This window comes from Denticeps clupeoides, chromosome 4 (genome assembly GCF_900700375.1).
Source record: "Denticeps clupeoides chromosome 4, fDenClu1.1, whole genome shotgun sequence".
Lineage (NCBI taxonomy): Eukaryota > Metazoa > Chordata > Actinopteri > Clupeiformes > Denticipitidae > Denticeps > Denticeps clupeoides.
This window is the reverse complement of record NC_041710.1, coordinates 18,270,642-18,298,537: the sequence shown is the minus strand read 5'-3', so window position 1 is coordinate 18,298,537 and position 27,896 is coordinate 18,270,642. Positions and strand designations below refer to the sequence as shown.

The 27,896-nt window shown below is 41.6% G+C and overlaps 2 protein-coding genes and 1 long non-coding RNA gene across 4 annotated transcripts; 1 reads left to right on the top strand and 2 right to left on the bottom strand.

The window, feature by feature from the left end:
• Positions 1-5,921: 5,921 nt before the first annotated feature.
• crispld1b (cysteine-rich secretory protein LCCL domain containing 1b) lies at positions 5,922-11,756 on the bottom strand. Its single transcript, XM_028977087.1, has 15 exons — positions 11,686-11,756; positions 11,076-11,360; positions 9,516-9,634; positions 9,014-9,146; positions 8,801-8,916; positions 8,588-8,688; positions 8,338-8,499; positions 7,954-8,014; positions 7,793-7,859; positions 7,420-7,550; positions 7,284-7,327; positions 7,100-7,172; positions 6,944-7,013; positions 6,690-6,823; positions 5,922-6,464 (listed from the first exon to the last, which is right to left on the bottom strand). Exons 2-15 carry the CDS (start codon positions 11,331-11,333, stop codon positions 6,413-6,415), a joined length of 1,521 nt encoding a protein of 506 aa, XP_028832920.1. The 5' UTR covers positions 11,334-11,360; positions 11,686-11,756; the 3' UTR covers positions 5,922-6,412.
• Positions 11,757-14,155: 2,399 nt separating this feature from the next.
• On the bottom strand, positions 14,156-17,877 carry pi15b (peptidase inhibitor 15b). Of its 2 annotated transcripts, none has more exons than XM_028977088.1 (5): positions 17,404-17,877; positions 16,802-16,920; positions 15,718-15,850; positions 15,529-15,644; positions 14,156-15,399 (listed from the first exon to the last, which is right to left on the bottom strand). In XM_028977088.1, exons 1-5 carry the CDS (start codon positions 17,731-17,733, stop codon positions 15,264-15,266), a joined length of 834 nt encoding a protein of 277 aa, XP_028832921.1. In that variant the 5' UTR covers positions 17,734-17,877; the 3' UTR covers positions 14,156-15,263. The 2 variants fall into 2 exon arrangements, with proteins under 2 accessions (XP_028832921.1, XP_028832922.1); XM_028977089.1 differs by lacking the exon at positions 14,156-15,399 and adding an exon at positions 15,401-15,458 and having other exon boundaries at positions 15,549-15,644.
• An 8,075-nt stretch (positions 17,878-25,952) lies between these two features.
• LOC114788473 (uncharacterized) lies at positions 25,953-27,682 on the top strand. The gene is made up of 3 exons (XR_003749545.1): positions 25,953-26,017; positions 26,110-26,220; positions 27,546-27,682. It is a non-coding gene; the product is annotated as an uncharacterized LOC114788473 (long non-coding RNA).
• The last annotated feature ends 214 nt before the right edge of the window (positions 27,683-27,896 follow it).

Genomic DNA, 27,896 nt, shown 5'->3' with positions numbered 1-27,896 from the left:
GACAGCGAAGGCTCACTGATGGAAGTGGGGGCTTGCCCTATGCTCTCGGATCCAACTAAGATCTTACTGACGCTGAAAAGGCTGAAATGAAGTATTCCCTAATGTCAGTGTCCTCTTTCAGCAGGAGGATGTTCTCTACAACACTGCAAAAACTTGTTGAGCAGCAAAAAAGTTGGAGGTGTTGACCTGAACTCCAAATTCTCCAACTGAGCACCTATTGGATGAGCTGGATAGAACAAATCTAATCCTTGAAGGTGACACTTTAAGGACCTGCTGCTGATGGCTTATGCCAAATACCTAACATCAAAGAGTCCATACCTCAATGCTGGTAATATCAGGATCTGCTCAATATTTGGTGAGTGGTTATACTGTGGTTATACTGGCTGCTCTGTGCATACATTTTGAAAAAAATCAGATTGTATATCATCAATGGATGAAATGTACTGTGGATGCAGTCAACTTTAAAAGGCACAAGTTAACCTAACCATGAACTTGGTCCAGGCACGGCCCATGTGCGCACACACTCACTAGTATCAACTTGTCAGCGCAGCCAAAATAAAACCCTTGGTGGCCATTTTTTACGTAGGCAGCTTTAAATTGAACGCTGTGGTGATTTCAAAACACAGACAGCACTCTCAACACTAGAAAATGGACCACCTAATGAATTTTATAAATATTAAGATGAAAATAGTGATGCTGGCTGTGTGTGTACTCTCTTCGGGTCAGCGACAGGGGGGCACCGGGGGGCAAACGGCAGCCTTCACCGGCTACTATTTTTGTTGCTGCGGAAAATTTTCTCCTGGGTTCTTTCGGGACATTGGGTCGGCCTGTGAAAAGAGCAGGTAAGAACTCTGCCTGGTTTATACTGCTGCAGTGTGAGAGCTCTGGGAGCCGGGGTTTGAGGGGGAGGCAGGGTGGTGTGGGCTGGTGGGGAGGGGTATATTACACACTCACCACACTGGCAGGGGCAGGCTGTGTGTGGGATCCCAACAAACACGTCCAGCACAGAGGTCCTGCCAACATTACCGCTGAGTGGGGGAGAGAAGGGTGTGTGACCCTCACTCAGAGATTGATGGTTCCATTAAATCCTGAAAATTATTGTTTTAGTAATAATCACCAACTCTCCACTGAATTTGATTAGCATGGGAAATGTAAGAGAGCCCTCTTAACTTACCACACCACAAATCCTACTCTGCCCTCTGAAGATTCTACAATTGCTCTACATCAGTTTTCTAAGCTCACATCATATGAAATCATTAAGATCATTTCCAACCACCTGTCCACTAGATCCAATCCCTTCCGCAATGCTCCAAACCATCTCTTCTGACCTGATCCCTTTCATTTCTTATATCATAAACAACTCTTCCTTTAAAACAGCTAGGGTTCATCCAATCCTAAAGAAACCCACCGCTGATCCTACAATTATCAACAATTACCAACCAGTTTCTCTCCTCTCGTTTCTTTCTAAAATCCTTTAGCGCTGTGTCTACAATAGGCCATCACTTCATCTGTCACAGACCAACATCCTGGATCCTAACCAGTCTGACTTCAGAACAGCTCATTCTACTGAGAAGGCCCTTCTGTCTGTTTCTGATAAGCTACATGTGGCCAGATCAGCAAAACTGTAAATTGTTCTTATTCTCCTTGACCTCTCTGCAGCATTTGACACAGTTAACTACAAGACTATCTTGTCTATCCTGAAGAGGCTTGGAATTTGGGGCTCAGCATGGCAGTGGTTTGCTTCCTACCTTGATGAGCAGTCTTACCAAAGAACTTGTAAAGGATCCACCTCTGCCTCATGTAGACTCTCCACTGGCATCCCTTAAGGCTCAGTACTTCTTCTCTCCCTCTACACGAGATCACTTGATGAGGTCATTTCCTCACATGGATTATCCTACCACTGCTATGCCGACGACACACAACTCATCTTCTCTTTTACTCCTACAGATCTACGTGCTGCTTCCAAAATCTCTGCATGTCTAACTGACATCTCATCTCCTCCATCATTGCACACTGCACTTTATGTTCACTTGTATATAAGATTTAGTTTGTTTTTGCCTATTTATTCATAAAAAGTAGATATAGTTATTTATAAATCACAAACAATCCACAACTTGGACAATAACACCACACCCTTGCACATTGTTGTTGTTGTTGATTGTTGTTGATTGTTGTACTTGAGAGACACCATCTACCGGAATCAAATTCCTTGTATGTGCTTGCACTTACTTGGCCAATAAATACGATTCTGATTCTGATTCTGATTTTGGATGGCAGCCCATCATCTCAAACTCAATCCCTCCAAAACTGAACTAATATTCATTCTAGCAGATCTGTCCTTATCTGTCAACACAGGCCGCCCAGCTACTGGTTCAGTCCTTTGTAATCTCATGACTGGACTACTGCAACTCCCTTCTAGCTGGTCTACCTCTATGTACCATCCGACCTCTCCAACTAATACAAAATGCTGCAGCATGACTGATCTTCAACCTTCTCAAATTCTCCCACACCACCCCTCAGCCACGGTCCCTCCACTGGCTCCCAGTAGCTGCACGCATCAGATTCAAAATACTGATGCTGGCCTACAAAGCCAAACATGGAGTAGCACCATCCTCATAGCCCTTATTATACCTCACACTGCACCTTGTATTTTCCAAGCCTCCAGTACTACTCGACTTGTCCCTCCATCTCTGAAGGTAAAAGGAAGACATTCATCTAGACTCTTCTCCGTCTTGGCCCCTCGTGGTGGAATGAACTTCCCCTCGAGGTCAGAAGAGCACAGTCACTGAGAATTTTCAAAAGGAAGCTCAAGACCTTCCTCTTTAGAGAATATTTAGATTAACTTGTAACTTGTCTTATTGTCTGACTTACTGTAATAAAGTGAAGTGATTGTCACATGTGATACACAGCAGCACAGCACACGGTGCACACAGTGAAATTTGTCCTCTGCATTTATCCCATCACCCTGACTGAGCAGTGGGCAGCCATGACAGGCGCCCGGGGAGCGGTGTGGGGACGGTGTGGGGACGGTGCTTTGCTCAGTGTATCCTCATAGATCCTACCTGCTTTCATTACTGCTAAATGTTTGGCATTCCAAATAGAAATTTTTTCTTTTTATAAAAATTATAATAATGATTGGGTGAAAGTGGTCCATTGTAGCCATCCACACTAATATGATATTGATGAATAAATAACAACATGTATTTCTTATTTAGCCCAAAATCACATACGGTTTGTCTGAATGGGCTTGATAACACCCACACTTTGACCCTTTCTGCAAATAAGGAAAAACACCATTAAAGAAAAAGGGAGAAACCTTGGGAAGGAGAGAATGAGAGAGGGACCCCTTCCAGAGTAGAGTGAGCATGCAGTAGGTGTCAGAGCAAGGTTAATATTGATTTGGTCAAGAGAACAGTCCAATCAGTGTAATGGCAAGGTTGGTATTTAAATAACAATGTGCATAGGAAAAAGGGTTAATAAAGGGTTAGGGTTAGAGTTAAAAAGGGTTTGGCATGGTTTTAAAAATGGTGTGTCAGAATGGGGCTCATCATGAGTCTCATTTCATTAACTGTGGTATTCATTACACTGAGAACATGCTGCCACTGCACTACCACGGCCACTGATCTACCATGGACAATTTTTCAACTTCTTTTCTTTCCCTCCAGGCCAGTGTAGAGTAACACGTTTTAAATAAACATGCTTCATGTGGCATTGGACCCTTAGCGCATAAAGATATTTATGAAATAACGCATTATCATTATACATCCAGCTTCTCCAACATGGTAGTTCTGCGTTCTGGTAAGTATGTTACAATAATAATGATTAACCCTCTTGGTGGTAGCAAAGAAAAAAAAAGCAGGGATCAGTCTCCCATGTCTGTTTGTGAAAGTGGTAATTGTTGGCCTGCATATCTACCATATATATCCATCCAGGCAGGGAAGTATTAAAAGCAGTGCATGGAACATATATAGAAACGGCCAACTTCTGTGTAGAAGTTGATGGTGGGCCAGTGGTCAGAGGCCAAGAAATTCAAGACACATTTTTGCAAATGTGTAATCAAACACTCGGCTACATATGGATATAATGTTGAAAGATCAACATCCCAAGCATATTGTGAGCATCCCATCTCTGGCTGAGAGAAATGTCCTGCATTTGTACAGCTGGACTGATGTGCCACAAAGTGAGTCCAACATTGCAAATGTATGCAGATTTCAGATCTAAATTACAGTTTTTATTTTTTTATTATTGAATGTTAATGTAAACGTAATCCAATAATATTATAGTGGAGTTGTAGTTTAGTGGTCAGGCTACACACAGTTCTTGGCTCAAACCACCCTTATAGCTCCTTATTATTTAACCATGTGTTGCTCCACAGTGGCTGAACCAGTAATTGGTCAATTAAAGACAATCAGATACATTAATAAAAGTAAATTACTACTGATCAGACGTTGGCTAAGAAGGAACATGCTGTGGGAACAGAGACAGTAAAATTTATGGCAATGCCTGCGCAGTTCAGGAAAAGTCTCAGTAACGGCACAGCATCTTGGGGCGGGGGAGAGGGGGTTCACCGAAGCAATGAAACATTATCATGAAGCCATTTTTCCTATTGCGATGTAAAGATGCCCTCGCTGTCACGCTGGCGTCTCACTGCAGTCCACGGCTCTGACACCGCCATGCCCTCATGCTTCTGAGATGCATTCCGCTGTCGCACTGCCCTGTGAAATCTGACAGAGCGCTGATGCATGCCACCGATGCATGTATGCCACAGAGAGAGCTCACGATCTCTATCGCTTCTGGAACGTTCCTTACAATTTATGTTGTTTTTATGTTTTAAAAATAGCATGACGAGTTGGACCTACAGAGGCTTAATCAGCTGACATTTTATGATTCTTCATTCTACCAGAGTAACAAATTCTTGCGTTGCTAAAGACCCAAATATCTGTCATTTTGCATGTTTTGAAGAGCGCTGTGCTATTTTTAAACAACACAGTCCCTCACCTAACCTGCCACAATGAATATTAATACAGAAGCATTGAGCAGAGTGACAGAAATCCCTCAAGCACATCTGTGGCAGGAAAGGAGGAAATGCACCAAAAGGAAGTCTGATGAAAATCTAAGCACACATACACACACACACACACTCCCTCTTTCTCATCCACAATGCGTTTCATTGTCTGCTGCTGCTGCTGCACTGCACCTCGGCAAGCTGTGAATGCTTTAGTATGAGGTGCGCTCAGCTTTCTGGCTTCCCTGTGAAGGAACAGGGTGTCAGCGCTTTCAAAGAGCTCAGTGCCTCTTAAAGGCTCCTCTTTACACACATCAAACTACAAACACTGCGCTTCACACAAAAAAAACACTAGCTGCTCCACCTATAGGTTATCTGGTAAAAATGGATAAACTTAACCGGGAGAAACTGCATGAGAATGTGCTGAGGTTATTCTGCATAGAAGAAAGCAGGCAGTTTGTCTGTGTTTTCATTTATTTATTGATATTTCATAATAAATAGCAAGTGTTTGAGCTCTTTCATGCATTTATATGAATTTGCTGAGCATTCCTCAAATTCTTTGGGGGACATTTCACGGTTTCCTGGCCTGCCAGGTTGTTATAATGTCTGATTCTGAACAAAAGCTGAGGAAAAAGAAATATGCCATGACATGCAACATATTTACCGATAGCCTTTTTGTATATAAAAATAGACATTTAAAATATAAAAATAGCATAATAATGCTGAGCATAAAGTAATCTCAAATATATTGTAGTATAAATATGTGTAATTAATGTACAATGCATACATATATATATATATGTGTGTGTGTGTGTGTATATATATATTTTATACACACACACACACAATATATTGTTTTTAAAAACATGGCATGCTTTGTACATAATATATATATATTCACACACAATTCTGGAAAAGACACCATTCCATCCAAAAAATAATATGTGAATAATTTTTTTGAACTCCTACAACAAAGCTGATATCAATGCCAATCAGTGGACTGTTCCAAAGTATATTATTATATATTTTTTTATTGTAACAAAAAAGTTGCTAAGGTCCCTAAACCTGTTTCAGAGCTGTTTGTATGTGTGTGTGTTTCTGTGTGTGTGTGTGTGTGTGTGTGTGTGTGTATATATATATATATATTTTATACACACACACACACACAATATATTGTTTTTAAAAACATGGCATGCTTTGTACATAATATATACAAGGTTTACACAAATGCTTGATGATTTTTCATGACATGACCAAGGCCAGTGTGTTTTTGACACTGAGTAGATGTCTCTTGACAGGTCTGACCTCAAACTCAGTTCGGTGTGCGCCAAAAAACCAAACGCACAGTAATTACTGGATGCTGGTTACCAAGATCTCTGTTTCGCTGAATGTCCTTGAAATGGGGCTTCAGATTACCGCAAACACTCTGAAAGCCTTTCCTCTTGTGGGATTCTGTAGGCTACAGAAGAAGAAGAATGGGCAGTGTTAGTGTGTGTATAAGTCGTTTTTTTTTAGAGAGTCAAGAACAATATATTACACATTATTACACAGTACTGTGCAATGCCACACAAACAGCCAAGCATCAGGGGTGGCCTGAAACACAGACCCTCTTCCATCCCGCTCTTATTGAGTAGTTAGTACCCATTACAGCATTTGGAGGAGCCGCAGGTTCTCCCGTCAATACCTCTCAGAAGTGATGCCGTTCTGGTAGGAGCCGTTGTACTGCTTTCGCCTTTCCACGGGCATCACATCCAGGTAACCTCCTGAGTCACTCTGGATCACTCCTGCATGGATGGCAGCCCGACAGATGCTGGATTTCTGCATGGGGCAGTAGAAAAAAACAGAACACGCATGACACTTCAGGTCTAGGGGCAGTTTGTAAAGAGAAACAGGATGACGAAGCAATAAGGCTGCAAAACTTGACTTTTGAGGTCTTACATCTGAATAGTAGCGTGATCCAATGACTCTGGCGTAGCTGCTGTGAAAGCAGTTACGAGGGCAGTACAACCTGAGGGCAAACACACGGTTACATGGCAGCAGATCTTTCTCTGGCGCAGTTGCACTCAGGTGGGGAAAATCTCAGCAGCTGTTTACCTCGGGCAGTGCCTCACAGGCTTTCTGAACGGGCAAAATTGTGCAACCGTGGTCTCGCATGTAACCGCTTTCACTGGAAGGAAGACAGAGAGGAAGAGATGGTCGGAGAGAAAGAAAGGGATGTTCTGCCCTGGGACCGGGGGGGGGGCTGTGAGCCGCCAGTTTCACCATAAATAACACACACCTGGCACTTTTGAAACGGTGAAGACGTTGGCACTCTGTGTTTTCCTGGAGGTGTGAAATATAAGAGGAGCATCATGTAATGTGTTTCAGCGTCCGCAAACACACACTCGCATGCAAACTGCAGCGCAGAGCCTCACCCGAGCGACTGGATGCCATTTCTGTAGGACTCTTCGAAATGTTGCTTTCTGCCTTGCCTTGTGATATCCAGCCACCCTCCATCATTATCTATCACTCCAGTGTGCAGGCCGGCCCCACAAATGCTGGATTGCTGTAAAAAGAGCACGTGTAAATAAATAAATCAATAAACCATGCCATTCGTGTAAATGATAATACTGACTACCCTGGAAGTTGCCATTTATTGGTTATTATGGTAAGAGTCTCCAGAAAAAGAGTGGCTTTTGTGAATGACTGATGCAGCCCTGTGGTACAAGGCTCAATTTCTAGGGGCAATAAACCACTAACAAGAACACTGGTAAGAGCTAAATAAATATTTAGAATAAAATCCATTACCATATCATAGAACTCAGTCCCAAAGACTTTTCCACTGCTGTAGAGGCAACCCGGTGGGCACTCATACCTGTTGCAAGACATTAAGACATGGCACTTGACCAGGTGGAACCAGGGGAATGCAAATCCTTGGTGAAATGTATGGTGGAGCCTGTATCACTCACCGATTGCAGGTAGTGCCTTTGCACTGGTCCCTCAACTTCGTATCACATGACACTTGCTGAGCTGTGAAAAAACAATCACACGTGAAAGCATCTTAAAAAGAGATCTGGTGAGCTTCCGAGAAGTAAACACTCCGATTCATAATGCCAACCAAGCCGGCCTGGCCTTGATTTCAGATCCGAGGTAGGCACTTTAAAACCACACATTCTGCCCAACCCACAGGTGAGCCCGCAGAGCAAGGGGTGTTGGAAATTTAAGACAGTCATGTCAAATAAATTGGACAGGAGAACATTTGAACACAAACCAGCAGCCCCCTTAACTGTTTATGATGAATACAGGCCAACTGACATGCTGATTGTGTTTACTTCCAGTGAACGGGTTCTTACACATCTGTTGTGTGCTGACAACCTCATTCCTCTCCACATTCTCACTGGGCAGTGGGTTTGGGGACTGGGCTCTGGGTCTGGGTTCTTGACTCCGAGGGGCCTCAGGCTCAATGTAGTTGGTCTCTTCTGGTTCAGGTACATACTGTCTATCCACGGCATTATCTAGAAATATATTTCACATAGCATAAGTGGTTTATAACGTGATCGAGAGTGACGGGTTCAGTATCAATAAGGTCCTTTAACATTGCACCTTGGTAGCAGAGGTTGTTCCTGCATCCTCCTCCATAGCTGGGTGGACAGGCGGAACAAGGTGCGCCATGTTTATAGGGAGCATGACCCCACCAGTTACCACTGAGGAGATAAATGAAATCATAGCCAAAGGGTGTAGAGTTCAGTATGATTCTGCTCAGTTTCAACATTGTATCAGACTGATTCTTGCTTGAAATGAAATAGATTTACTCACGGAGGGGAGTAGTTGCATACCAGGTAGACAGCTTTAGCCCAGATCATACCCCAGACATTCATGTTATAGCACACGTTGATGGCGCAGCCAATTCGGTTGCTTGTTGCCCAGACCAACTGCAAAACAAACACAATGTTTAATTCTTAAGTCTACTTGATTTAATCCAGTGTTCAGCATTTTACTGTAAATGTCAGGCTGGCATTGGGATTTTACCTGTGTGTAGTGTGTGCAGACTGGACCTGAGCACCGATAAGGGCAGTGCGGGTTACACTCCTGTGGGTAAGGGTAACTGAAGTGTTGAACCTCATCATACCAAGCTTGTACGTGAAACGTTGGAGGCCTGTCTCTGAGTAGAACAAGAAAACACAAGAACTAGTAATTACCTTCCTTTTTTCCCCACAAATGTCAATTTTTATTTATTTATTTATTTATTATGGACTTTTGGTCTCTCTCAGTACACTCATATGAGTGTGTGCACTACATGAGGGATATTAAGAGCAATCACTGCACACACATGAATATTGCCAATAATACTAACCAAATATTCTCCTGGTGTACCATTAGTACCTGTAGCACAGCCCGTTTACCACACATAAAAAAAAATGAATTGGCTGAGCCCAGTCCTAACTTATCAAAAAAGCCAATCATGTCAATTTTGGACATTTATTTATTTCTGTTGAATGTTTATGAGAATGTTTTGTGGAGATGTCCCTACCTGCCCCAGTGAGCTCCAAGATTCTGACCAATCTGGGTAAGCAGGTGGGCTGGCCCGTGCTCCCATCTGCATGTGTAGGCCCAGTTTTCTGCACTCCTCTCCAGTTCCGTGTCCCAGACCTTTTAATCAAAATATAACATATCATTGCAGGCCTATCTAGTTCTGTGACCTGTACAAATGTATCAATCAATCAATCAGAAGATTTGTTTTTTCTTAATTTTGACATCTTATGCCATGTTTCTGTAATTCCAAAGGTGACTAAGTGTAAAACTTCATGGGGGTAAAATGAATAAGTAAGAAAAACAACTTGCAAGCCTCTTGGATCCAAAGAAAACACACGTGTCAAAGTTTTTGGCAACCTGCTAAAGTGCACAAAGTTCAATGTGCGCAAAGTCATGGCCATTATGTTGCTCCTATCACATAATGGGCCCCCTCTGGACCATTTGAACTTAAAGGTTGTAGCTAATTTTGTTTGTGGATCACTTGTTTCTGACAAAGAAATGAATGGCAACCTACTTCTAGAAACTTCTACAGAAAAGAATAGGTGCAGTGTGTCAAGGACCAGGCTGATCGGCAACACGCTTTAAGACAAGGTCAACTGAGAAATACAAATGAGCAGCTGGTTGACCTGGGCTAAACCGTTCCATATGTTAATTCCCTTATGCAGATCCTGTCCCAGATGTCTTCTTTCTGTCAGCTCTGTTGCTCTGACAGAAAAATCTACATTCACGAATGACTGCAGATGGCTCAATTAAAAAACCCCAGCTTCAGAAGCTGCTCATTGTTTATTGGCTTTAACACCTCATTTAAGCCATCTGTATGCATTCCAGGGAAGACATGAATCCTCCGTGACGGCCCAGGCTTCCTGTGGATCGTATATGATCCAGAACACGTGGGACATGGCGATACAAAGACACAGTGTTCATTTTCACAGAGGACAGGGCTGTTTCATGGCTGTTCTACTCAACAATAGGCCAAATAGGAAACAAACTGGACTACTTTACATTGGCATTTTTGGGGCATTTAGCTGCAAATCAGTAGTAGTGACAGGGACAGTCCCCCTGGAGACTCAGAGTTAAGTGTCTAGATCAGGGACACAATGGTAGTTAGTGGGGTTTGAGCCTGTGACTTTGTGGTCTTCTGCTTCATAGAAGCTCAGTTTTAATGGAGGAAAAATTATTTAGCAAGGTCACAGTTCAGTTCTTTATTTTTTATTCAGTTTATTTAATGCAACTGCAAGGGGAAATTAAAGAGAAATTGTCATTTGGCTCAGTGCAACAGTGCAAGAAAGAGCATTGGCAGGTGGCCATGTACAGTAGATGAGGGGCAGTTGAGGGGGACTCAGGGGGTGTTACGGCTTGCCAGAAGAGCTTAGCTGTTTAAAGAACCTCACAAGCTTGTCTGTAGTGCAGAATTAAAAAATGAGCAGTTAAAAAAAAATCCAATACACATTCTCATGGCATACAGAGAGCAATAACCCACTGTTAATAATATATATTGTAAATTCTGGTTTCTTAACAATGCAGTCAATTAAAGTTATTCGGGATAGTCCTGTCTTACCATGTACTCCATATTGGATGCTTGCGGATAGACTTGTCCTCTCAGCTTGTTATGAAGATCCAGGATAAGGTGCATGTCACTCTCAGATATGGCTCTCTTCCCCCTCGGCTTGGACTTCCACCAGCTCTCATTCTTGTCCATGTATTTCCCAAGCAAATCTTCCAACTGTGTGGCATTGGGAATCACCATGGCAACCACTGTTTGGGCAGCCAGCAGCAATGCAACACCACCCAGCCAATCCTGTGCTTCACACTTCATACCTGATAGACACCACGATCTGGGATACTGTCCAATTCAAAGATTTTTATTAGGTGTGAAAGAGCATGATGAGGAGAGAGAGAGAGAGAGAGAGACGTGGGTTCAAAATTCTAGTAGTAGCTGTGACATGCAAGGAAATCACTAACATTGCATCACATGACACTTAAGTAAAGCAAAAAGTGAGTTGATTTATTATTTTCGAGCCTTCCAGACCCTTTGCAATACTTTTAAAAAGTAGTGTAAGTAACTACTTACTTTTTTTACACACACAGACATCAACCTAGAAATTGAACCTTAAGTATTGGTTAATATTAAAAGACTGTTAATATTAATTTTACATCTGTCACGCTACCTTTGTCGTCTCGGGTTCCTTTCTGCGGGTTCCTCTCTGCAGGTTCTCTCAGGTCGCTGGGAGCTCCTGCTGGACCTGAGCGCTGTGAGGCGGCTCCCATCAGCTTATATCCAACATACCGGTGCGTGACGTAACAAGCCACGCCTCTCCCCACGCCCCCCCGGGCTCTCTCTGAAAGCTTCGTATTTTATCATATTTTCCGTGCATCAGAAAAAAAAAGCTGCGACCGATCTCCCTACTGACGGACAACGTCACAGGAACCGCGGAGATCGTGGTTTGCAATAAAATCACGGACGCTTTACTTACGTGAAGAGTTAATGGGTGTTCGTTACAGTACAATAAAATCCATGTTCTAGATAGCGTCATCAAATAAATTAATGCCGCAATAAAAAATAAAGACATTTATCTATTTAGATTTCTACTTACTAGCATTCTCTTCTTTTATTTTATTTTCCCCTTTATTCTGATTTATTGATTTTTGACCATGCATAATAAAAACAGAGGGGTCCGGGATGCATTTCCCTGCGTGTTGTACTGCTGAACTATGCACGAGACAAATTAAATCTTTTATCTGTATGTCTATGTAGGATTTGGCCACCTTGAGAATTTTTACTTCATGCAATAGGGGGCCGTATTTCCTCATAAGTAATTTAATTAATTTTTATTTCTTACATTTTCATTTTCAGTGGAACTGATAACTGGTAGCGTGTTTGAATTTTGCTGTTTATTTAATCGGTGGGCATTTTTTTTTATTTTAAACTGATAATGACAAAAGATCCAATCACAAAACATTCTTGATTGGATTGAGAGATGGAGAACTTGGGAGTCCAAGTCAACACCTTGAACTTGTTCTTCCAACAGTTCTTGCAGTGCAGAACGAGAAAACCGCCACCAGGGAACGCCATTACCATGAAGGAGTGTGCTTGGTCAGCAACATTGTTTAGGTTGGTGGTAGGTGTCCAAACAACATTCTAATTTGTTAGAGGCTTTTCACTGCAGACCAGGAACATTGCACAAAAATTGCAGGAGATATTATGAGCCAGATATCTAGTGATCAGAATGTACCCATTTGTCCTACTTTCAACTTTACTCCAAATGTTCCCTTGCTGCCCAATATCATCACCAGATGGCAGTGTTGATGTTTTCAACTATTGAAGAAGTCTACATTATTTATGAAAGGTATTTCAGGAAGAAAATAATATTCATGTTTAAATTGTTTAGCTGTGGTTAACCCCTGAACGGCCTGTATTCAAAAATACTTCTCATAATCTTTAGCAGAAAAGCTACAGACAAGGTTCCAGTACCCTCAGATGCGGTGCCAGTGTAGAGATCCTCCACGTTAAAATAAGGGACTGCTGACAGCAGCCAGTACAAACACACACAAATTCACTCCTCTGGTCCTGCTTCAATGTTTTTCGCTCACTCGCTTGCCCATCTGAAATAAGTGCAAACAGAGCATTTACATTTACATTTACAGTATTTATCAGACGCCCTTATCCAGAGCGACTTACAATCAGTAGTTACAGGGACAGTCCCCCGGAGCAATTTAGGGTTAAGTGTCTTGCTCAGGGACACAACGGTAGTAAGTGGGGTTTGAACCTGGGTCTTCTGGTTCATAGACGAGTGTGTTACCCACTAGGCTACTACCACCCTATGACAAGAGCACATCTTGTCATATGATGTCTCGAAAGGGAGAAGCAAATGAACCAGAAGAAGAGAAACACTACAGTGAATCTGTGGAAATGAAGATGCTCCATATAGTCCCCATTAACCTATCTTAAAGACACTGATGGAAAGGCAGGAAAAACTCCTGAAGAGGGTGCTAGCAAAAGTGAATAATTTGGCCTGTGCATCCACCTGATACACCTGATACACATATTTATGTCATGTCTTAGGAAAGGATTAAAGAAACAGATGTCATGAATGGCTGTGAGTGTGCACACGGCTGTGAGGCAGCAAACGGAATGGAACAGTTTCCAGAGTCACAAATACAAATGTTCTTTTTTAGAATCTTTAATTAGGTCTCAAGTGTTAGCGGAATCAAATTCCCATTCAAATTTAAAGAGAACGAAGCACAATTGCACAATGCCAAGACAGACAGAGACTGGTTTGAGGGCCACAGGCAAAACAAGCAAGGGAATAGCAATGATGAGAAAAAGAGACTCACAAAAAGAATGAAATTCTAAAACAATCTTTATTATGTACAATGTCTATTCAAGCAGCCAGCACAAGCATTATCTTATTAAATTAAAACCACACAGATTCAGTGCATATATCACCTTTCCTCACTTCATACCACTATTCGTTGCACAATGTCTGCAGGATAATTATGAATATGAGTTTATTATGGAATTTCAGCAGGTGCAATCATGTTGCCAGTTGCAAACAGAAAGCAATGCTAAATGTGTAGCTGCACATATTTGGTATATATATATATATATATGGTATTTTATTCATATATTTTTCATGTCAGGGCATAAAGCATGTGTGATGTAGTACTACACATATATGTATTTGTGTGTTTTAGTACAGCTCTGCAAAATTGTGTTAGCTTATTATATTATTCTTCATCTCACTCTCAAAATCTTAGCTTATTCATGCATAATTATTTGACTTTATGAGGGCGGACCAGAGTGCCCACTTAAAATAAACAACAACTACATACGGATCACTAGTGTTATGTTATATAATTTTCATTACAAATGCAACAAAATAGCACCATTTTAACAGCAACATTCACCATACAAAAGGTTTGTCAAACTATTCTATTTTACTTTCATCAGTAAATTATTTGTACATTTAATCACCACAGAAAACTCATTTTATAGATGGAAAAAAATCTAGATTGCTTAAAACAGGGGTTTCAACTCTAGACTCAGAAGCACCAGTTCTCACACAGTGGCATTCTTTCCTAATTCCATCAACCTGACTCAACTCAAAAACTGGATCATTTGATTAAGGTGTGTTAAATGATGGTAATCTCAAAAATGTAAAGGACAAATGCCCTCCGGATCTAGAGCAAAACACACATGATATAAAGGTATGTGCATGGGACAAAATGAAGTCAATTCCAATCAAAAGGTCGAACAACTTAAACAAGTCCTTTTACCTACAGTAAGGCGGTAAGCTGCTCGTACAAAAAGCATATTGGCTTTAAAGGAATACAGCCAGGGATGTCTTGAAATAAATTCCTTATTCCTGAAGATAAATAATCATATACACAGCTCCTTTGACAAAGAAAACAGGAGGATTAAACCTGTACCAAAGTGACCTAAATATCATCAATATGACGATACAACTGTTAACAGTACAGTGATAAAAGGATGTAAATCATTACCACCAGGTTAAGAGGCAATGTGAACAGAAATATTTTGAAGGGTGACCACCTGAGTACATTTTTAAGATATGCACACATGCATAATGAAGTAAAAGACATTAAACTGATTAACTGGTAGAGATTAAAAATTATTATATAAATTTTACAATTCAAATATTTTCTTCATACTTCTATATTGATATGCCGTATCAGAAATCAGAAACCTTGAAAAAACTAAAATTGAAATTAGTTTGGAAATATTTTACTTAAACCAGTAAATGTGGTTTGTGCTGACCCCAGGATAGCACATATTGTTGCTGCAAGATCCTCCGTAATTAGGCGGGCAAGCTGAACATGGCACGCCCACTCTATAAGGAGCATCTCCTATCCAGTTTCCCCTGGAAATGACATCACAGCATCAGTGACAGCACTCGTCTGAAATGTCTCTTCAGCATTACTGAAGTAAGTACAGTCAAGTGCAACATTGTTAATATCACATCATTTTTATTCAATAGCAAAAATCTTACTTTGGTGAATAATTACAGACGAGGTATGTTGCCTGCCTCCACACTGCTCCCCATACCACCATGTTATAACAGGTTTGGACAGCACAGCCAACTCTGTTTGATGTGGCCCACACCATCTGTGGAAAAGAAAATAGAAAATATAAAATGGCCAGGCCATATGTGGTTTATTGATATTGGAAATGTACTCACTTGTGTGTAGTGTGTACACATGGGTCCATAGCACCGCAAAGGGCACTTCGGGTTGCAGTCACGAGGGTAAGGGAAAACATAATCCCTGACCTCATCATACCAAGGTTTGACCAGCTGGAGAATGGAGCGATAACTGTATCCAGAACAGAAGCAATTGCTCTTATAAAGTGACGATGGAAACCAATTTTTGCTTCATTTTAATTTTTTTTATTACAGATAATATTTTACTCATTTAGCATAAGGTTTATTCAAGTGTCAACTCAAGGTACCTATAGCACGGCAGAATACTACCACTATTGTCACCCTTAGTGTGCAACCTTGCCACAAATGCTTCATATTCCAGTGTAATGTCCTGGAGCCTCTGGCCCACCAGGCGGTGCCATTGCTTGTCTTGATGTTAATTATTTTCCTCATGCATTACTAATTTACTAATTACGATCTTTGTTTAAACTCCCATGCTTTGTCGTGAATGCCACATTGTCATGGACTGACTCTTGTATCGCTTCCCGGACTGATCCTTAATCTCATGCATGTACCTGCTTAATATAATAAACCCCCTGTCTGTGAAGCCGTGCGAATGTGTCCATCCCTGCAAAATGCCGCAAAATGACACACATGTATACTCCGTTCCACTTTAAATTCAGACTTGCATGAGGATAATTTTTGAGTTGAGTTTTGGCTGTCGTGCCTGTTTTCTGTTCTTGTTTGAATTACTTTGAAATAAATATGGCTGTCATGTGCCTCGTGCCTTACTTCAGTTGTGACATCCAATTAAAAATAAGTTTAGATGATCATTCATAGCAACTTATTAATAGTGATAATGATAATAACAGAGCCATATACCGTATACCTTACCATAATAATGACCATCTGTGAGGCTTTAGTTTATGTAATTAAGAAAATGTCTCAAAGCAATTGGTGAAACTTCACATATAGCTAAAAGTGTGCTGGCTTTGCCATATTGTTGCATTTCTATTGAATTGTAATCAAGAAACATTTATCATTGTTCCTTCCTTTTTACATTGAAAAAAAAAACAGCATTTTTGCGTCTTTCCCGCTTGATAAGCAAAACTGTTGTACATACTTGCCCGTTCTGACAGACAGGTTCTGACCCAGAAATCGCAGGAGATACTGCGGTCCGTGGTCCCAAAGACAAGTTGCTGCCCAGGCTTCTGCTGATCTGGCCAACCCCTCATCCCACATCTGAAGACATACACACGTTTCAGAGAAGCCGTGCCCACCCTTACATCATCCGAGCTTTAAAAAACAGCAGCTCTACCACACAGAACCCAAAAAATTACACGACCATGTCACCAACAGAGCTTTATACACACACACACACACACACACACACACACACACACACACACACACACACACTGTAATTCAGATAAGAGGGAGTCTCAAAAACGTTGCACATGAGATGGATTCTGACCACGGAATGGCACTATGTTCAAAACACTGTCCAACCATCTCAGGACCATCGTCCTGTTGTCATCTTGGCATCACTGCTGGGTTGGGGACCCACAGGTCGCCACACCTGGATATCGGGCCAGTAGTGGCCTTTTGGACAGAAACTGACCACCGATGGATAGTGTGAGGGTCCCTGCCCGCTCGGCTTGATATCACGTACAAAAAAACAATAAAATCCCAGACGACGAGGAGGTTCGAGGAATTGCTTCTTACCATGTACTCCATGTTGGCGGCGGGCGGAAAGACGCTGGCTCTCACTTGGTTGTGGTAATCGAGGATCGCGATCATGTCGCTCTGGGTGATGAAGCGCTTGCGTCGCGGTTTGGGGACGGACGCCGAGATCTGGTCCTGCGCAGCAGCCCGGAGGACGGAGACGTTCGCCCGGTTCGGAGAGGACTCCGCCGCGGTCCAGGCACCTGTCCCGCCCGCGACGCATAAAAGCAAAGCGACGGCGACCGTCTTCATCATCGGGACAAAAGCGTCCAAATGATACGAAGCTCGGACGAAAGTTGGCTTTAAACACGGAGGCCGAAACCTTTCCATATATGGAGGAAAACTTGAATGGCATCAACTTTCCTCAACGTAGATGTTAAAAATGTTAAACCCGGACAGGGTTCGCAGACATTCCGCTTCTCCTCCTGCTGATTCCTGCCTAATATACCGAGCTGCGCTCCGGGGGAAGGTGTAGCTGCCCCTCCCTGCCACCTGCGGGACGATGACACCATGTGTGCCCCACACACACACACACACACACACACACACACACACACAAAATCCATCCATCCTATCTATTTCTACAACTTCGATCCAGCATTTGAGGCGGGTGCTCCAAAATTATGGAACGCCCCCTCCCATCTGAAGTTTGCTGACTGTGGATTCTTTCAAAAGGCAGCTGGTGTTGTTTCAACTTTTGCTTTTTTTTATGTTTATAATATGTGTCCTTTTATCAACAAAAAAGGTGAAATAACTGAAAACATGTTTTATATTCAATTTCCTTCAAAATAGTCGCCCTTTGCTGCTTTGCACACATTCAGGTCATCACCTGAAATGCTTTTCCAACAGTCTTGAAGGAGTTCCCAGAGGTGTTTAGCACTTGTTGGCACCTTTGCCTTCACTCTGCGGTCCAGCTCACCCCAAACCATCTGGATTGGGTTCAGGTCCGGTGACTGTGGAGGCCAGGTCTCCACTTTTTGTTAAGTACATAACTCCCCATGTGTTCATTCATAGTTTTGATGCCTTCAGTGAGAATCTACTAATGTAAATGGTCATGAAAATTAAGAAAACACATTTAATGAGAAGGCGTGTCCAAACTTTTGGCCTGTACTGTATATAAACCCAGCCACTGGGAACAAATGTGGCCTGGCATTTCTTGGTGCCAAACCTGGGTTGCGTCAGGAAGGGCATCCAAAGTAATTTTTCCTAAATCTTTGGACTGACATCTAGACCGATTGGTCCGCTGCGGCGACCCCTGACAGTAGCAGCTGAAGGGAGACGATGACTTAATATCTCTAGTTAGCTTACTTGTAAGAAGAATTGCAATAAAACAATTCTCTGAGCATTCTCTTCACTGACAAGGCTGAGCCTTATCAGGGCTTTTAGTTTGTAAACTCAATATTCTATAGAAATCGAACGAGAATTGCTGGTGTCTTCCTCTTGTAAGTTGCTTTGGATAAAAGCGTCTGCTAAATAAAGTAAAGTAAAGTAAAGCAATGACTTCTTTGAAGACAACAGGGATTATTTTTCAGGTGTCCTGATGGTTCATGATGAACTCTTTCTCATCATGTTAATGTGCATCTAATCAAGCTGCTTTGGATGATTACAAGTAGTGAACAAAGCAGTCATGAAGGTAAAAAGAGACAACAGATTTCCCTTTCATCTGCTACAAAAACTACTGAATATGTTTCCTGCATTTGGATTCTTCAAATTGACCTTAGTCTCCATAGCTGCTACAGAGTACAGTCATGGCCAAACGTTTTAACAATGACACAAATACTGTTTTTCACAAAGTTTGCTACTTTCGTTTATTTATTCCATTTATTATGGCACTTTGCATATTCTCCAAAATGTTATGATGGATTAGAGATGAAGTTTCTCTATGCCATGAAAATTAACTTAATAAAAAATTGACTTAGAATAGCAGACTGGATGCATTAAAAGGAGGGTGATGCTTGAAGTCACGGTTCTTCCTCTGTTAACCATGGCTTCCCACAAGGAAACACGTGCAGTCATCCTTGCACTTCAGAGGCAAGGATATTGCGGCTACTAAGGTTGCACCGAAATCAACCATTTATGGGATCATCAAAAAAGTCAAGGAGAAACGTTCAAATGATGTGAAGAAGGCTTCAGGGTGCCCAAGAAACTCCAACAAGTGCCAGGACCATCTCCTAAAGAAGACTCAACTGCGGGATCGGGGTGCCACCAGTGCAGAGCTTGCTCAGGAATTGCAGCAGGCAGGTGTGAGTGCATCTGCACACACAGTGAAGTGAAGACTCCAGGATGGCCTGGTGTCAAGAAGGGCCACAAATAAGCCACTTCTTTCCAAGAAAAACATCAAGGACAGACTAATATTCTGCGAAAAGTACAGGGATTGGACTGCTGAGGACATTTCTCTGAAGTCATTTGCTCTGAGGAAACCCCATTTGGGTCATCTGGAAAAATTATTATCTGGCAAAGAAAAGGTGAGCGCTACCATGCCATCCTGTCTCGTACAAAAAGTAAAGCATCCTGAGACCATTCATGTGTGGGGCTGCTTCTCATCCGAGGGAGTGGGTTCACTCACAGTATTGCCTAAGAACACAGTCATGAATAAAGAATGGTAGCAACACGACAGGAACTTCTCCCGACCCTCCAAGAACAGTTTGGTGAAGAACAATGCCTTAACCAGCATCATGGAGCACCGTGCCGTAAGGCCAAAGTGATAACTAAGTGGCTTGGGGAAAAAAAACATTGAAATTCTGGGGCCATGACCAAAAAAACTACAAATTCCCACAAACTCCAAGCTCTGATTATGAAGGAATGGGTTGCCATCAGTCAGGATTTGGCCCAGAAGTTGATTGACACGGGTCTTTAAAAAAAGGGCCGTCGCTGCAAGTATTGAGTCTTTGCCTAATGCCTTTGAAACGTATTATTATCTCTGTTGCACAGGACAGATTTCAGAAGTACTCTTGCTCTCCACCTGCGGATCTACTCTTACAGGACCCAGCAGCTCATCATTTTCTTTGGCAGGTGGAGAGTAAGTGAGAGCACAATGACTCACATCTTATCCTCTCCCACACTCTGTTGTTCTTTCCTTTACCCAGTAATGAAACCAAAGCTGATTTAATATTCTGAAAGGCTGGGGTTTAGCTAAATGTATGAGCCCTGTTTTGACCCTGCATTTATTCTAAGGCTGAATTAACACTTAATGTCCTCTAAAGGGACAAAAGGAGCAAGCACCAGATGTGTTGGATGCAAAAAAGCTGAATATTCTTTCACTGTCTTATTTGTAAAAAAAATTGTTATAGAAAAAAATTATGCACACAATATATGATTATAAAAAATTCATTTTCCCAAAACAATGCAACATGACATAACTAAACAATTCATTTCATACAAAAACTTGAATCTTGAAAAAACTGGAAGAGTTTTGGTTATTTGTCCAGTGTCCAAACCCCTGGGTTCAGCATCAGTTAAGTTATTTTTCAGAATTATAAAACCAGCAAAACCAATACTAAATGACAAAGAAAAATACCTGTCTCAGGATAGTTAATACATGTTTGTACATGTGGTACTATACCCAAACTAAGTGCTATGAAAGTCACACACGAGTCACAAACAAATAAAACAGTACAATTTAAGTTCATTTTAATGTCAACAATACCTTTAAAAAGTTATTCACAGGTTTCTATACCTGTGCAATTTTCACATTGTTAGTTGATAAATAAAAATTGTTGTCTAGCCTGCACCTTTTTGCATCAAAATTATGAACTTGATTTAATACATAGAAAAGCCAGTCAAGTTAAACTAAACTTGTGTGTTAAATCAACAGTAGAAGACATTTGTTTTATCTTTCATTTTACACATAAGAAGAGGTTTGAACTTGTAACTCACCTCAAGAGTTAACAGTGTGAAAGTTCTCAGTCATGCTTGGAAACAGTCTGTGATGCTTTTTGCATAGGTTTTGACTTTGTGACTGAAATGTAATCTTTAAAATATTACCATTAGATGAATGTCTTCATACCTTTGATATGGCCAAGTAAATAAATAATATGACCCAATTCAACTGGTAAGCTGCTTGTCAGAGCTGGAAGTGAAGGGCCCAGGTGCAGACGTGGCTGTGAGTCTGGCTGGAGTTGGGCAATTGAAGTCAGTGGGAAAACAGAGGCATTTTGGGGGAAGCGCTGGTGGAGAAGCAGCGTGTGTACCGAGAGGAGATGGAGAGGAGAGAGAAGCAGCAGCAGCTGAGGTGCTGCGTTTGGGAGTGTGTATCACGTGAGGCTCTACCTTGGCGGGGTGAAAGTGCAAGGTGGCTGGCTTCAGCGGCCAGCTTGATGAAAGCAGGGAGCGTTTGAGTCCGTCCCCCCCTATTAAGCCCTATATGATCCGGAGAGCTACAGAGTTGTTCTCCAACATGCATCCTGTTGTGTTCCCCATGTGCCATGTTTCCCCATAGACTGGTTTGTGCTTTTCATGAAGGGTTGTGTCTAAATGTGTGCCATACAGGGTCATGCACAGTCACGAGTGCTTCCTGGGCCATTTCTTTGCCAGTGAACTGGGAAGTTCTCATCAACTCGTCCAAGGCATTGGACTTGGGTAGGATGGCAAGTGGCAGCAGTGCCTTGCAGCTCTGAGTGACACACTCTAAAGCACTAGAGGAGATGTTCTTCAGCGTGAGGAGTGGTGGCGCGAGGAGAGTAGCTCAGCTTATGGATGAAAGTTGAATCCCGAAGGTTTTAAACTTGAATTTAAATTGCATGAACAAATGGGGTTGCCCATGTTTGATAAAACAAGTCTGTGTACTCCAGGATCCCCCAGCTGGACTCAATGTTGACAGTATTTTAAGAAGTCAAGCAGATGTTTGTACAATGGAGCACAACAGAAACTTTGTGGAGACTCAGTGGTGCGTGTGTCCCAAGTCACTGGCCAAAGCAGCCATGTCCTCGCTTAACAGCAGCGTGCTCCACCCAGTGCTGTTTTATACATATTGGCAGGGTGCAGTCCAAGAATATCGCTCAGTCCTTTCACAGGCTCAGAACTGTGTAGAGCACTAACACCCGTCCCAGTGAAAGGGACCAAGAGCAAGCCTGTAATCATGTCAATGGTTCATGCAAATATAGCTATTTATATGTTTGTTTATATATTCATAGAACTGAAGCATATTCTGTCTGAATTTCATAGTTGAATGGGAGGTTGAGAGACCGCAGTCAAATATTTGGTCTGCAGACTGTTTAATCAAAATATGACCAATATTCTTTATGAATGTATGATCGTATTTGAGGACCATATTGACTCTGTAAATAAGTCGAAGATTTTATTAACAAATTAAAAAGCCTGTACACAAGGTTTGTCATTTTAACATTTTTATGCTCACTGACATTTTCTTCAGGCCAGATAGTAAACCGACAGTCCCAGCTACTTTCAAAATCCATTATTCAAATCTTACGTACTGTTACAGCTGAAACAACACAAAGCCTTAGATTAGATTAGCACAAGTATGTTTACTTAAAAAGTATTTTAAAACCATAAAGTAACAGATCTGTGCACTGCACTTGTCCAGTATAGTTCTGATCATGGAAACAACAACGTTATGCCTGCATAGTGCCATATCGCATGTGGTGGCACCAAACATCCAGATGTTCACTTACACAATAAGAGCAGTGCAGTATATCTTGGCAAGTGGCACTGTTCAATGTTCTGCCTCGGGTTTTGTGTTTCTGTCCAAAAGAAACATGCTCAATAAATCCTCTCTGCTCCTCTGGGAGCATACATCAGCTTTCAAACTCCTTTCAATGGATTTCATCTTACTAGAGGTGCCACTGACATGCAGATTCATACAGATCATAACTATACCTCTTTCCAAATTGCTTTTATTATGTCCATGCAGACCAGGGGAGTTTGGTTTGTGGTGCAGTGTGAGCTGGCAGCTTGGCAAGAAAATGTTCAGAGCTGGCCAAGCACCAGAGATGATGACCATGAGAATGTTTTTTCAGATTTTTAGGCTGGACTTGCCCAGACCCCACACTGCAGTGACCAACAAGTGATCCAGACCTTAAACTTGTTTCCAGATCTATCTATCTATCTATCTATCTATCTATCTATCTATCTATCTATCTATCTATCTATCTATCTATCTATCTATCTATCTATCTATCTATCTATCTATCTATCTATCTATCTATCTATCTATCTATCTATCTATTGTGTGTGTGTGTGTGTGTGTGTGTGTATACACATACACACATACATACATACATATATACACACACACACAAACAATGCATATAAATAGAATCCATTGACTTTGGTGAACCATGATTACAGGCTTGTTCTTGGTCCCTTTCACTAAACAATCTGACATTAAGATATTTCATGTTTTGGGTCAGACTTTTGTTGACTGTAATGATATTATCACTCAGATGGGCCATTATGGCTGTTCTGCTGCATGTAACAGATTCAGATTAAACTTCTTTTTCGTATCCTTTCTCTGGATCTCAGCAGAACTTTCAACTCTTTCACTTTATAATGATCCAGTTAGCTCTGCTCTTCTGAGAACCATATGGCTTCACTTAGATGAGACCCATTATTTTTCCCCTCACTCCTCTTGTTTGCACTACCCTCTCCAATGTCAAGGCCATGGTTTCATTAACAGTAATAAAATATGCCAGAAGAATAAGAAATAATTTTCAATGTAACATTTATGAATTACAGCAAGAAGCACCACCCTCCAGTAAACCTCCAAGCACAACAGCTCTTTGCTTATGGCATCAAAGCTTCCAAACAAGTCTGATAAGAGGAACAGGATGATTAAAGCACTCACATTTCGGAGGTTATGTGTTGCATGAGATTATTTATGACTTTAAATGGCTGTTTTACTTCAAGTCCTGACAATGACTTGCTGGACTGGTCAAGATCGCTCTGTCCTCTATGTGCTTCTCACTGAAATGTCTTGTCTCGACCCATAGGGAAAAAAATCTCTGTCCAAAATGTGTCATTGGCGAAGCAAAATCCTTCTTCTGGAGTGTAGCATCCAAGTTTTAAGTATCTGGGGACACAATTCAATAAAGACCATTATCAAACTGTCAAAAAAGTTCCATGTTTTATGGAGGCTGGAAATTCTTTTCATTTCACCAACCAACGATTCTTTTTAAAATCTAAATCCACAAAGCCTAGAAAACTATGTGTGGTAATTCATAATCTGATTTATGACAGAAAATACGAGGAGCTATCATAATTTTTGCTAGGGGTCTGGGAATCTGTCTGTTTTGAGATAGGTCAAAGACAGGACAATTCTTTCTTTCTGTCCTGCCTTCTTTCTTTTTTTCTTGGCCTGTTTTAGTATCGTACATATGAACTTCCAGGGAATGATTATGGCTGTGCCAGTGGATTTGGCTGCTCAGCTGTCTGGTCCACCCAGTCCGGGCAGTGCAGCTGGACTGACAGGAAGCTGCATGGTGGATTAGATTTGACTGGAGACAGGGCCAGAGTTAGGAATCATGTAAAATTTTAATCGCAGCGTGGAGTTAACGTGGTCTTGTAACATTACTGCATACCACGGAAAGCTAACTTGTGATTTAGTTTCTATTTCTGTGTCTTTGATAGATCTAATGCCTTTTCTGTGGCAGCATCTGCATCTGTCTGCAATGACCTCATTAGGCTACAGTAGTTGAGCAGCACACCATTTATGATCATAGGATTTTGATAGCATAATGTTGCCATGGCTACAGTGTTTCCTGGAAATTTGTGCCATTATTTTTACTCCAAATTCTTATGTCTCATAATCCTGCTGGACTAACAAAAAGTGTACCACATACCAAATATAGATCTTAGACACCATAACTTGTTATAGAAAGAACTAAATAAACAAGCAAAGTTACATTGCAATATTGAGAAATAGCATATTATCATGAAAGAACACGATTCATATTTATATTTAAGGGGCAGTGGTGGCCTAGCGGTTAAGGAAGCGGCCCCGTAATCAGAAGGTTGCCGGTTCGAATCCCGATCCGCCAAGGTGCCACTGAGGTGCCACTGAGCAAAGCACCGTCCCCACACACTGCTCCCCGGGCGCTGGTCATGGCTGCCCACTGCTCACTCAGGGTGATGGGTTAAATGCAGAGGACAAATTTCACTGTGTGCACCGTGTGCTGTGCTGCTGTGTATCACTTGTGACAATCACTTCACTTTTTTTTTTTTTTTTATATTGTAGTACATTACTGTGTATCTACATAAAAACTGCATGAAAAATAAACAGCGCACACCGAGTTAACAATAACATCTGACATAATAGGCAAGGCCCCTTGTCTTCTTGCTGAAATCACTGTTCCTCTAAATCAGGTGACGTAATACACTGTTTGCTCGAGCTGATACTAGTGGGGTTGATAAGAAGCAGATATATATCGATGCAGCCCCTGCATGGGACCAATGCACTGAATGAAGCATAACGCATCTAATGATGGCGCTGTAACCGAAAACATGTGGCTTTTCAGTCTCAAGGGACTTCGGGGAAGGATCATTTATCTAGATTGCTGTATTCAGGTTACTGCATCAGTCAGTTCTGTACACATTGCTACAGACAACTTCCATTTGCATATTACTACTCACTGACAGTTTATTTTGGCAATGAGGGCAGGTCACTAATGGCGTTTGGTCTTACAGACATCTCTATTTTGGTATAATGAGAAGGATAATTCTTGAATGTCACTGTTTATTTTGACTCTCTAGGTTGTGCACCAGGGAGCACCAGCATCTCTTCCAAAATGTGAGAGCCAATGAGTACCACCAGAATACCTGACAACGAGGCCATGAAACAAAAGCACACAGGCTCCTGAATGGGTGAGTAGTTGTATGCAGTCATGGGTATGGCACGCTAAAATCTATTTCCGCCAGTCATTCGTATATGACAGATTTTGTAGATATTGGCGTTCACGACTATATAAGGTAAAATGCATTACAAAAGGCTGCCCTGCTTCCAAAACTGAACTCTCTTTAATATAAATGCCACCCACTGTGAATTGGTCATTGCTGGTTTCATAAAGTTACTTGTTGTTTGATGAGCAATATTAAATTAAACTGGCATGGGGTAATAGTTGTCATGACATCATGCCCACAATTGGAACAGCCACTCAGCAAAGCCACAAGACTTTAAAACTACTTTATTTCACATGATCATAAATGGTTGTAATAACAGCTTGTAAGCCTCAGCTGGACTGGGAGGTCTCGAACCCCTGATTGATACTCGATTGGGACCCCTTTTTTTTTTACGGCTTATGCATCAGGTCATCCAGTTCAAAGACAGCAGTCGGAATCAGCGTCTATCCTGACACCTAGTGGTAGACATTTTAACTACGGGGTGTAGGAGGATTTTCAGAAAAGAAGACCGAATTTATTTATTCATTCGTTCATTTCGTTTGTGGTTCATCCAGTATAATTTCTAAATTAAAAGTAAGGTTCCAAAAGGGGGGGGGGGGTGATCCAAGAACCCCGAACTTATTATTGATCTTTTCGGTTCTCGAGTCCCACTTTGATGACCATTGCAGTTGAAACAGTTTACCAATTGAATAAATATGAAACATGAAAAGATGAAATGCCTGATATGAGAGATCTTTTGGAAGACGAGCAGGCCTGGTTGTCGCTGCAGGTGCTGTGTGTATTATTAGCGGGAAGTTGCCATGTTTCCGCACGGGAGAACACCCCGGATCAGACGTCCTATTCCGGGAAGCCGATGACGTTTTTTGTCACCTTTTGCCCGCCTAGAAAGTTCATTCATCCTTCAGCAACTGTCGGACAGTCCGCAGAGACAACAGCCAATGGCGACACGTGACAATTCTTCCTTCAAGCAGGCGTCAGGTTCTACACTGAAAACGGCCAGAGGGATTCGTATAACACGCAGACGCAGAGCCTTTTACGAACCGAGCTGCTTAAATATTGTCAAGTCATCTGTGAATGAGAGACGGTGATGCAAGCGTGACTGTATAAATATTTCATATGACACCCAAAACCATCTTAGTTTCATGTTCCCGATACAGAAAATAATAATCAATGAACGATCAATACTAAATATTCCCGAAAAAATAAGAAGGCCACGAATGGTACTGACGTCAGCAATTATCGCTGTCTCTCTTTCCCTTTCTCTCTCTCTCTCTCATCTCCCTCTCTAGGTCCCTCTCTATATTGTGTTGCCAGGTCCGCCGATTTATTGTGGAATCTGATTTCTTCTTGGCACATACACTTTTTGTCTTCACCCAGGACCTGTGACCTTTTCACTCTAAATGAATGTCATCCTCTGTCACACCCCAACAGCAAATTTTGTTTTGAAGAGCATTTGACATTTTTATGAAGCTTTCGTCTGGAATATCTCTGGCAGATTAGGGAAATTAGGGGACGAATGGTCAGTCGGCCAGTGGAAACTTGGGCAGCATATGGAATGTAAGTCTGTCTGTATGTTTGGTTTAGACATACCTGAATCAATATTTTTGTTTTAATGTGTTTCTTATTGTAAAATACAGATG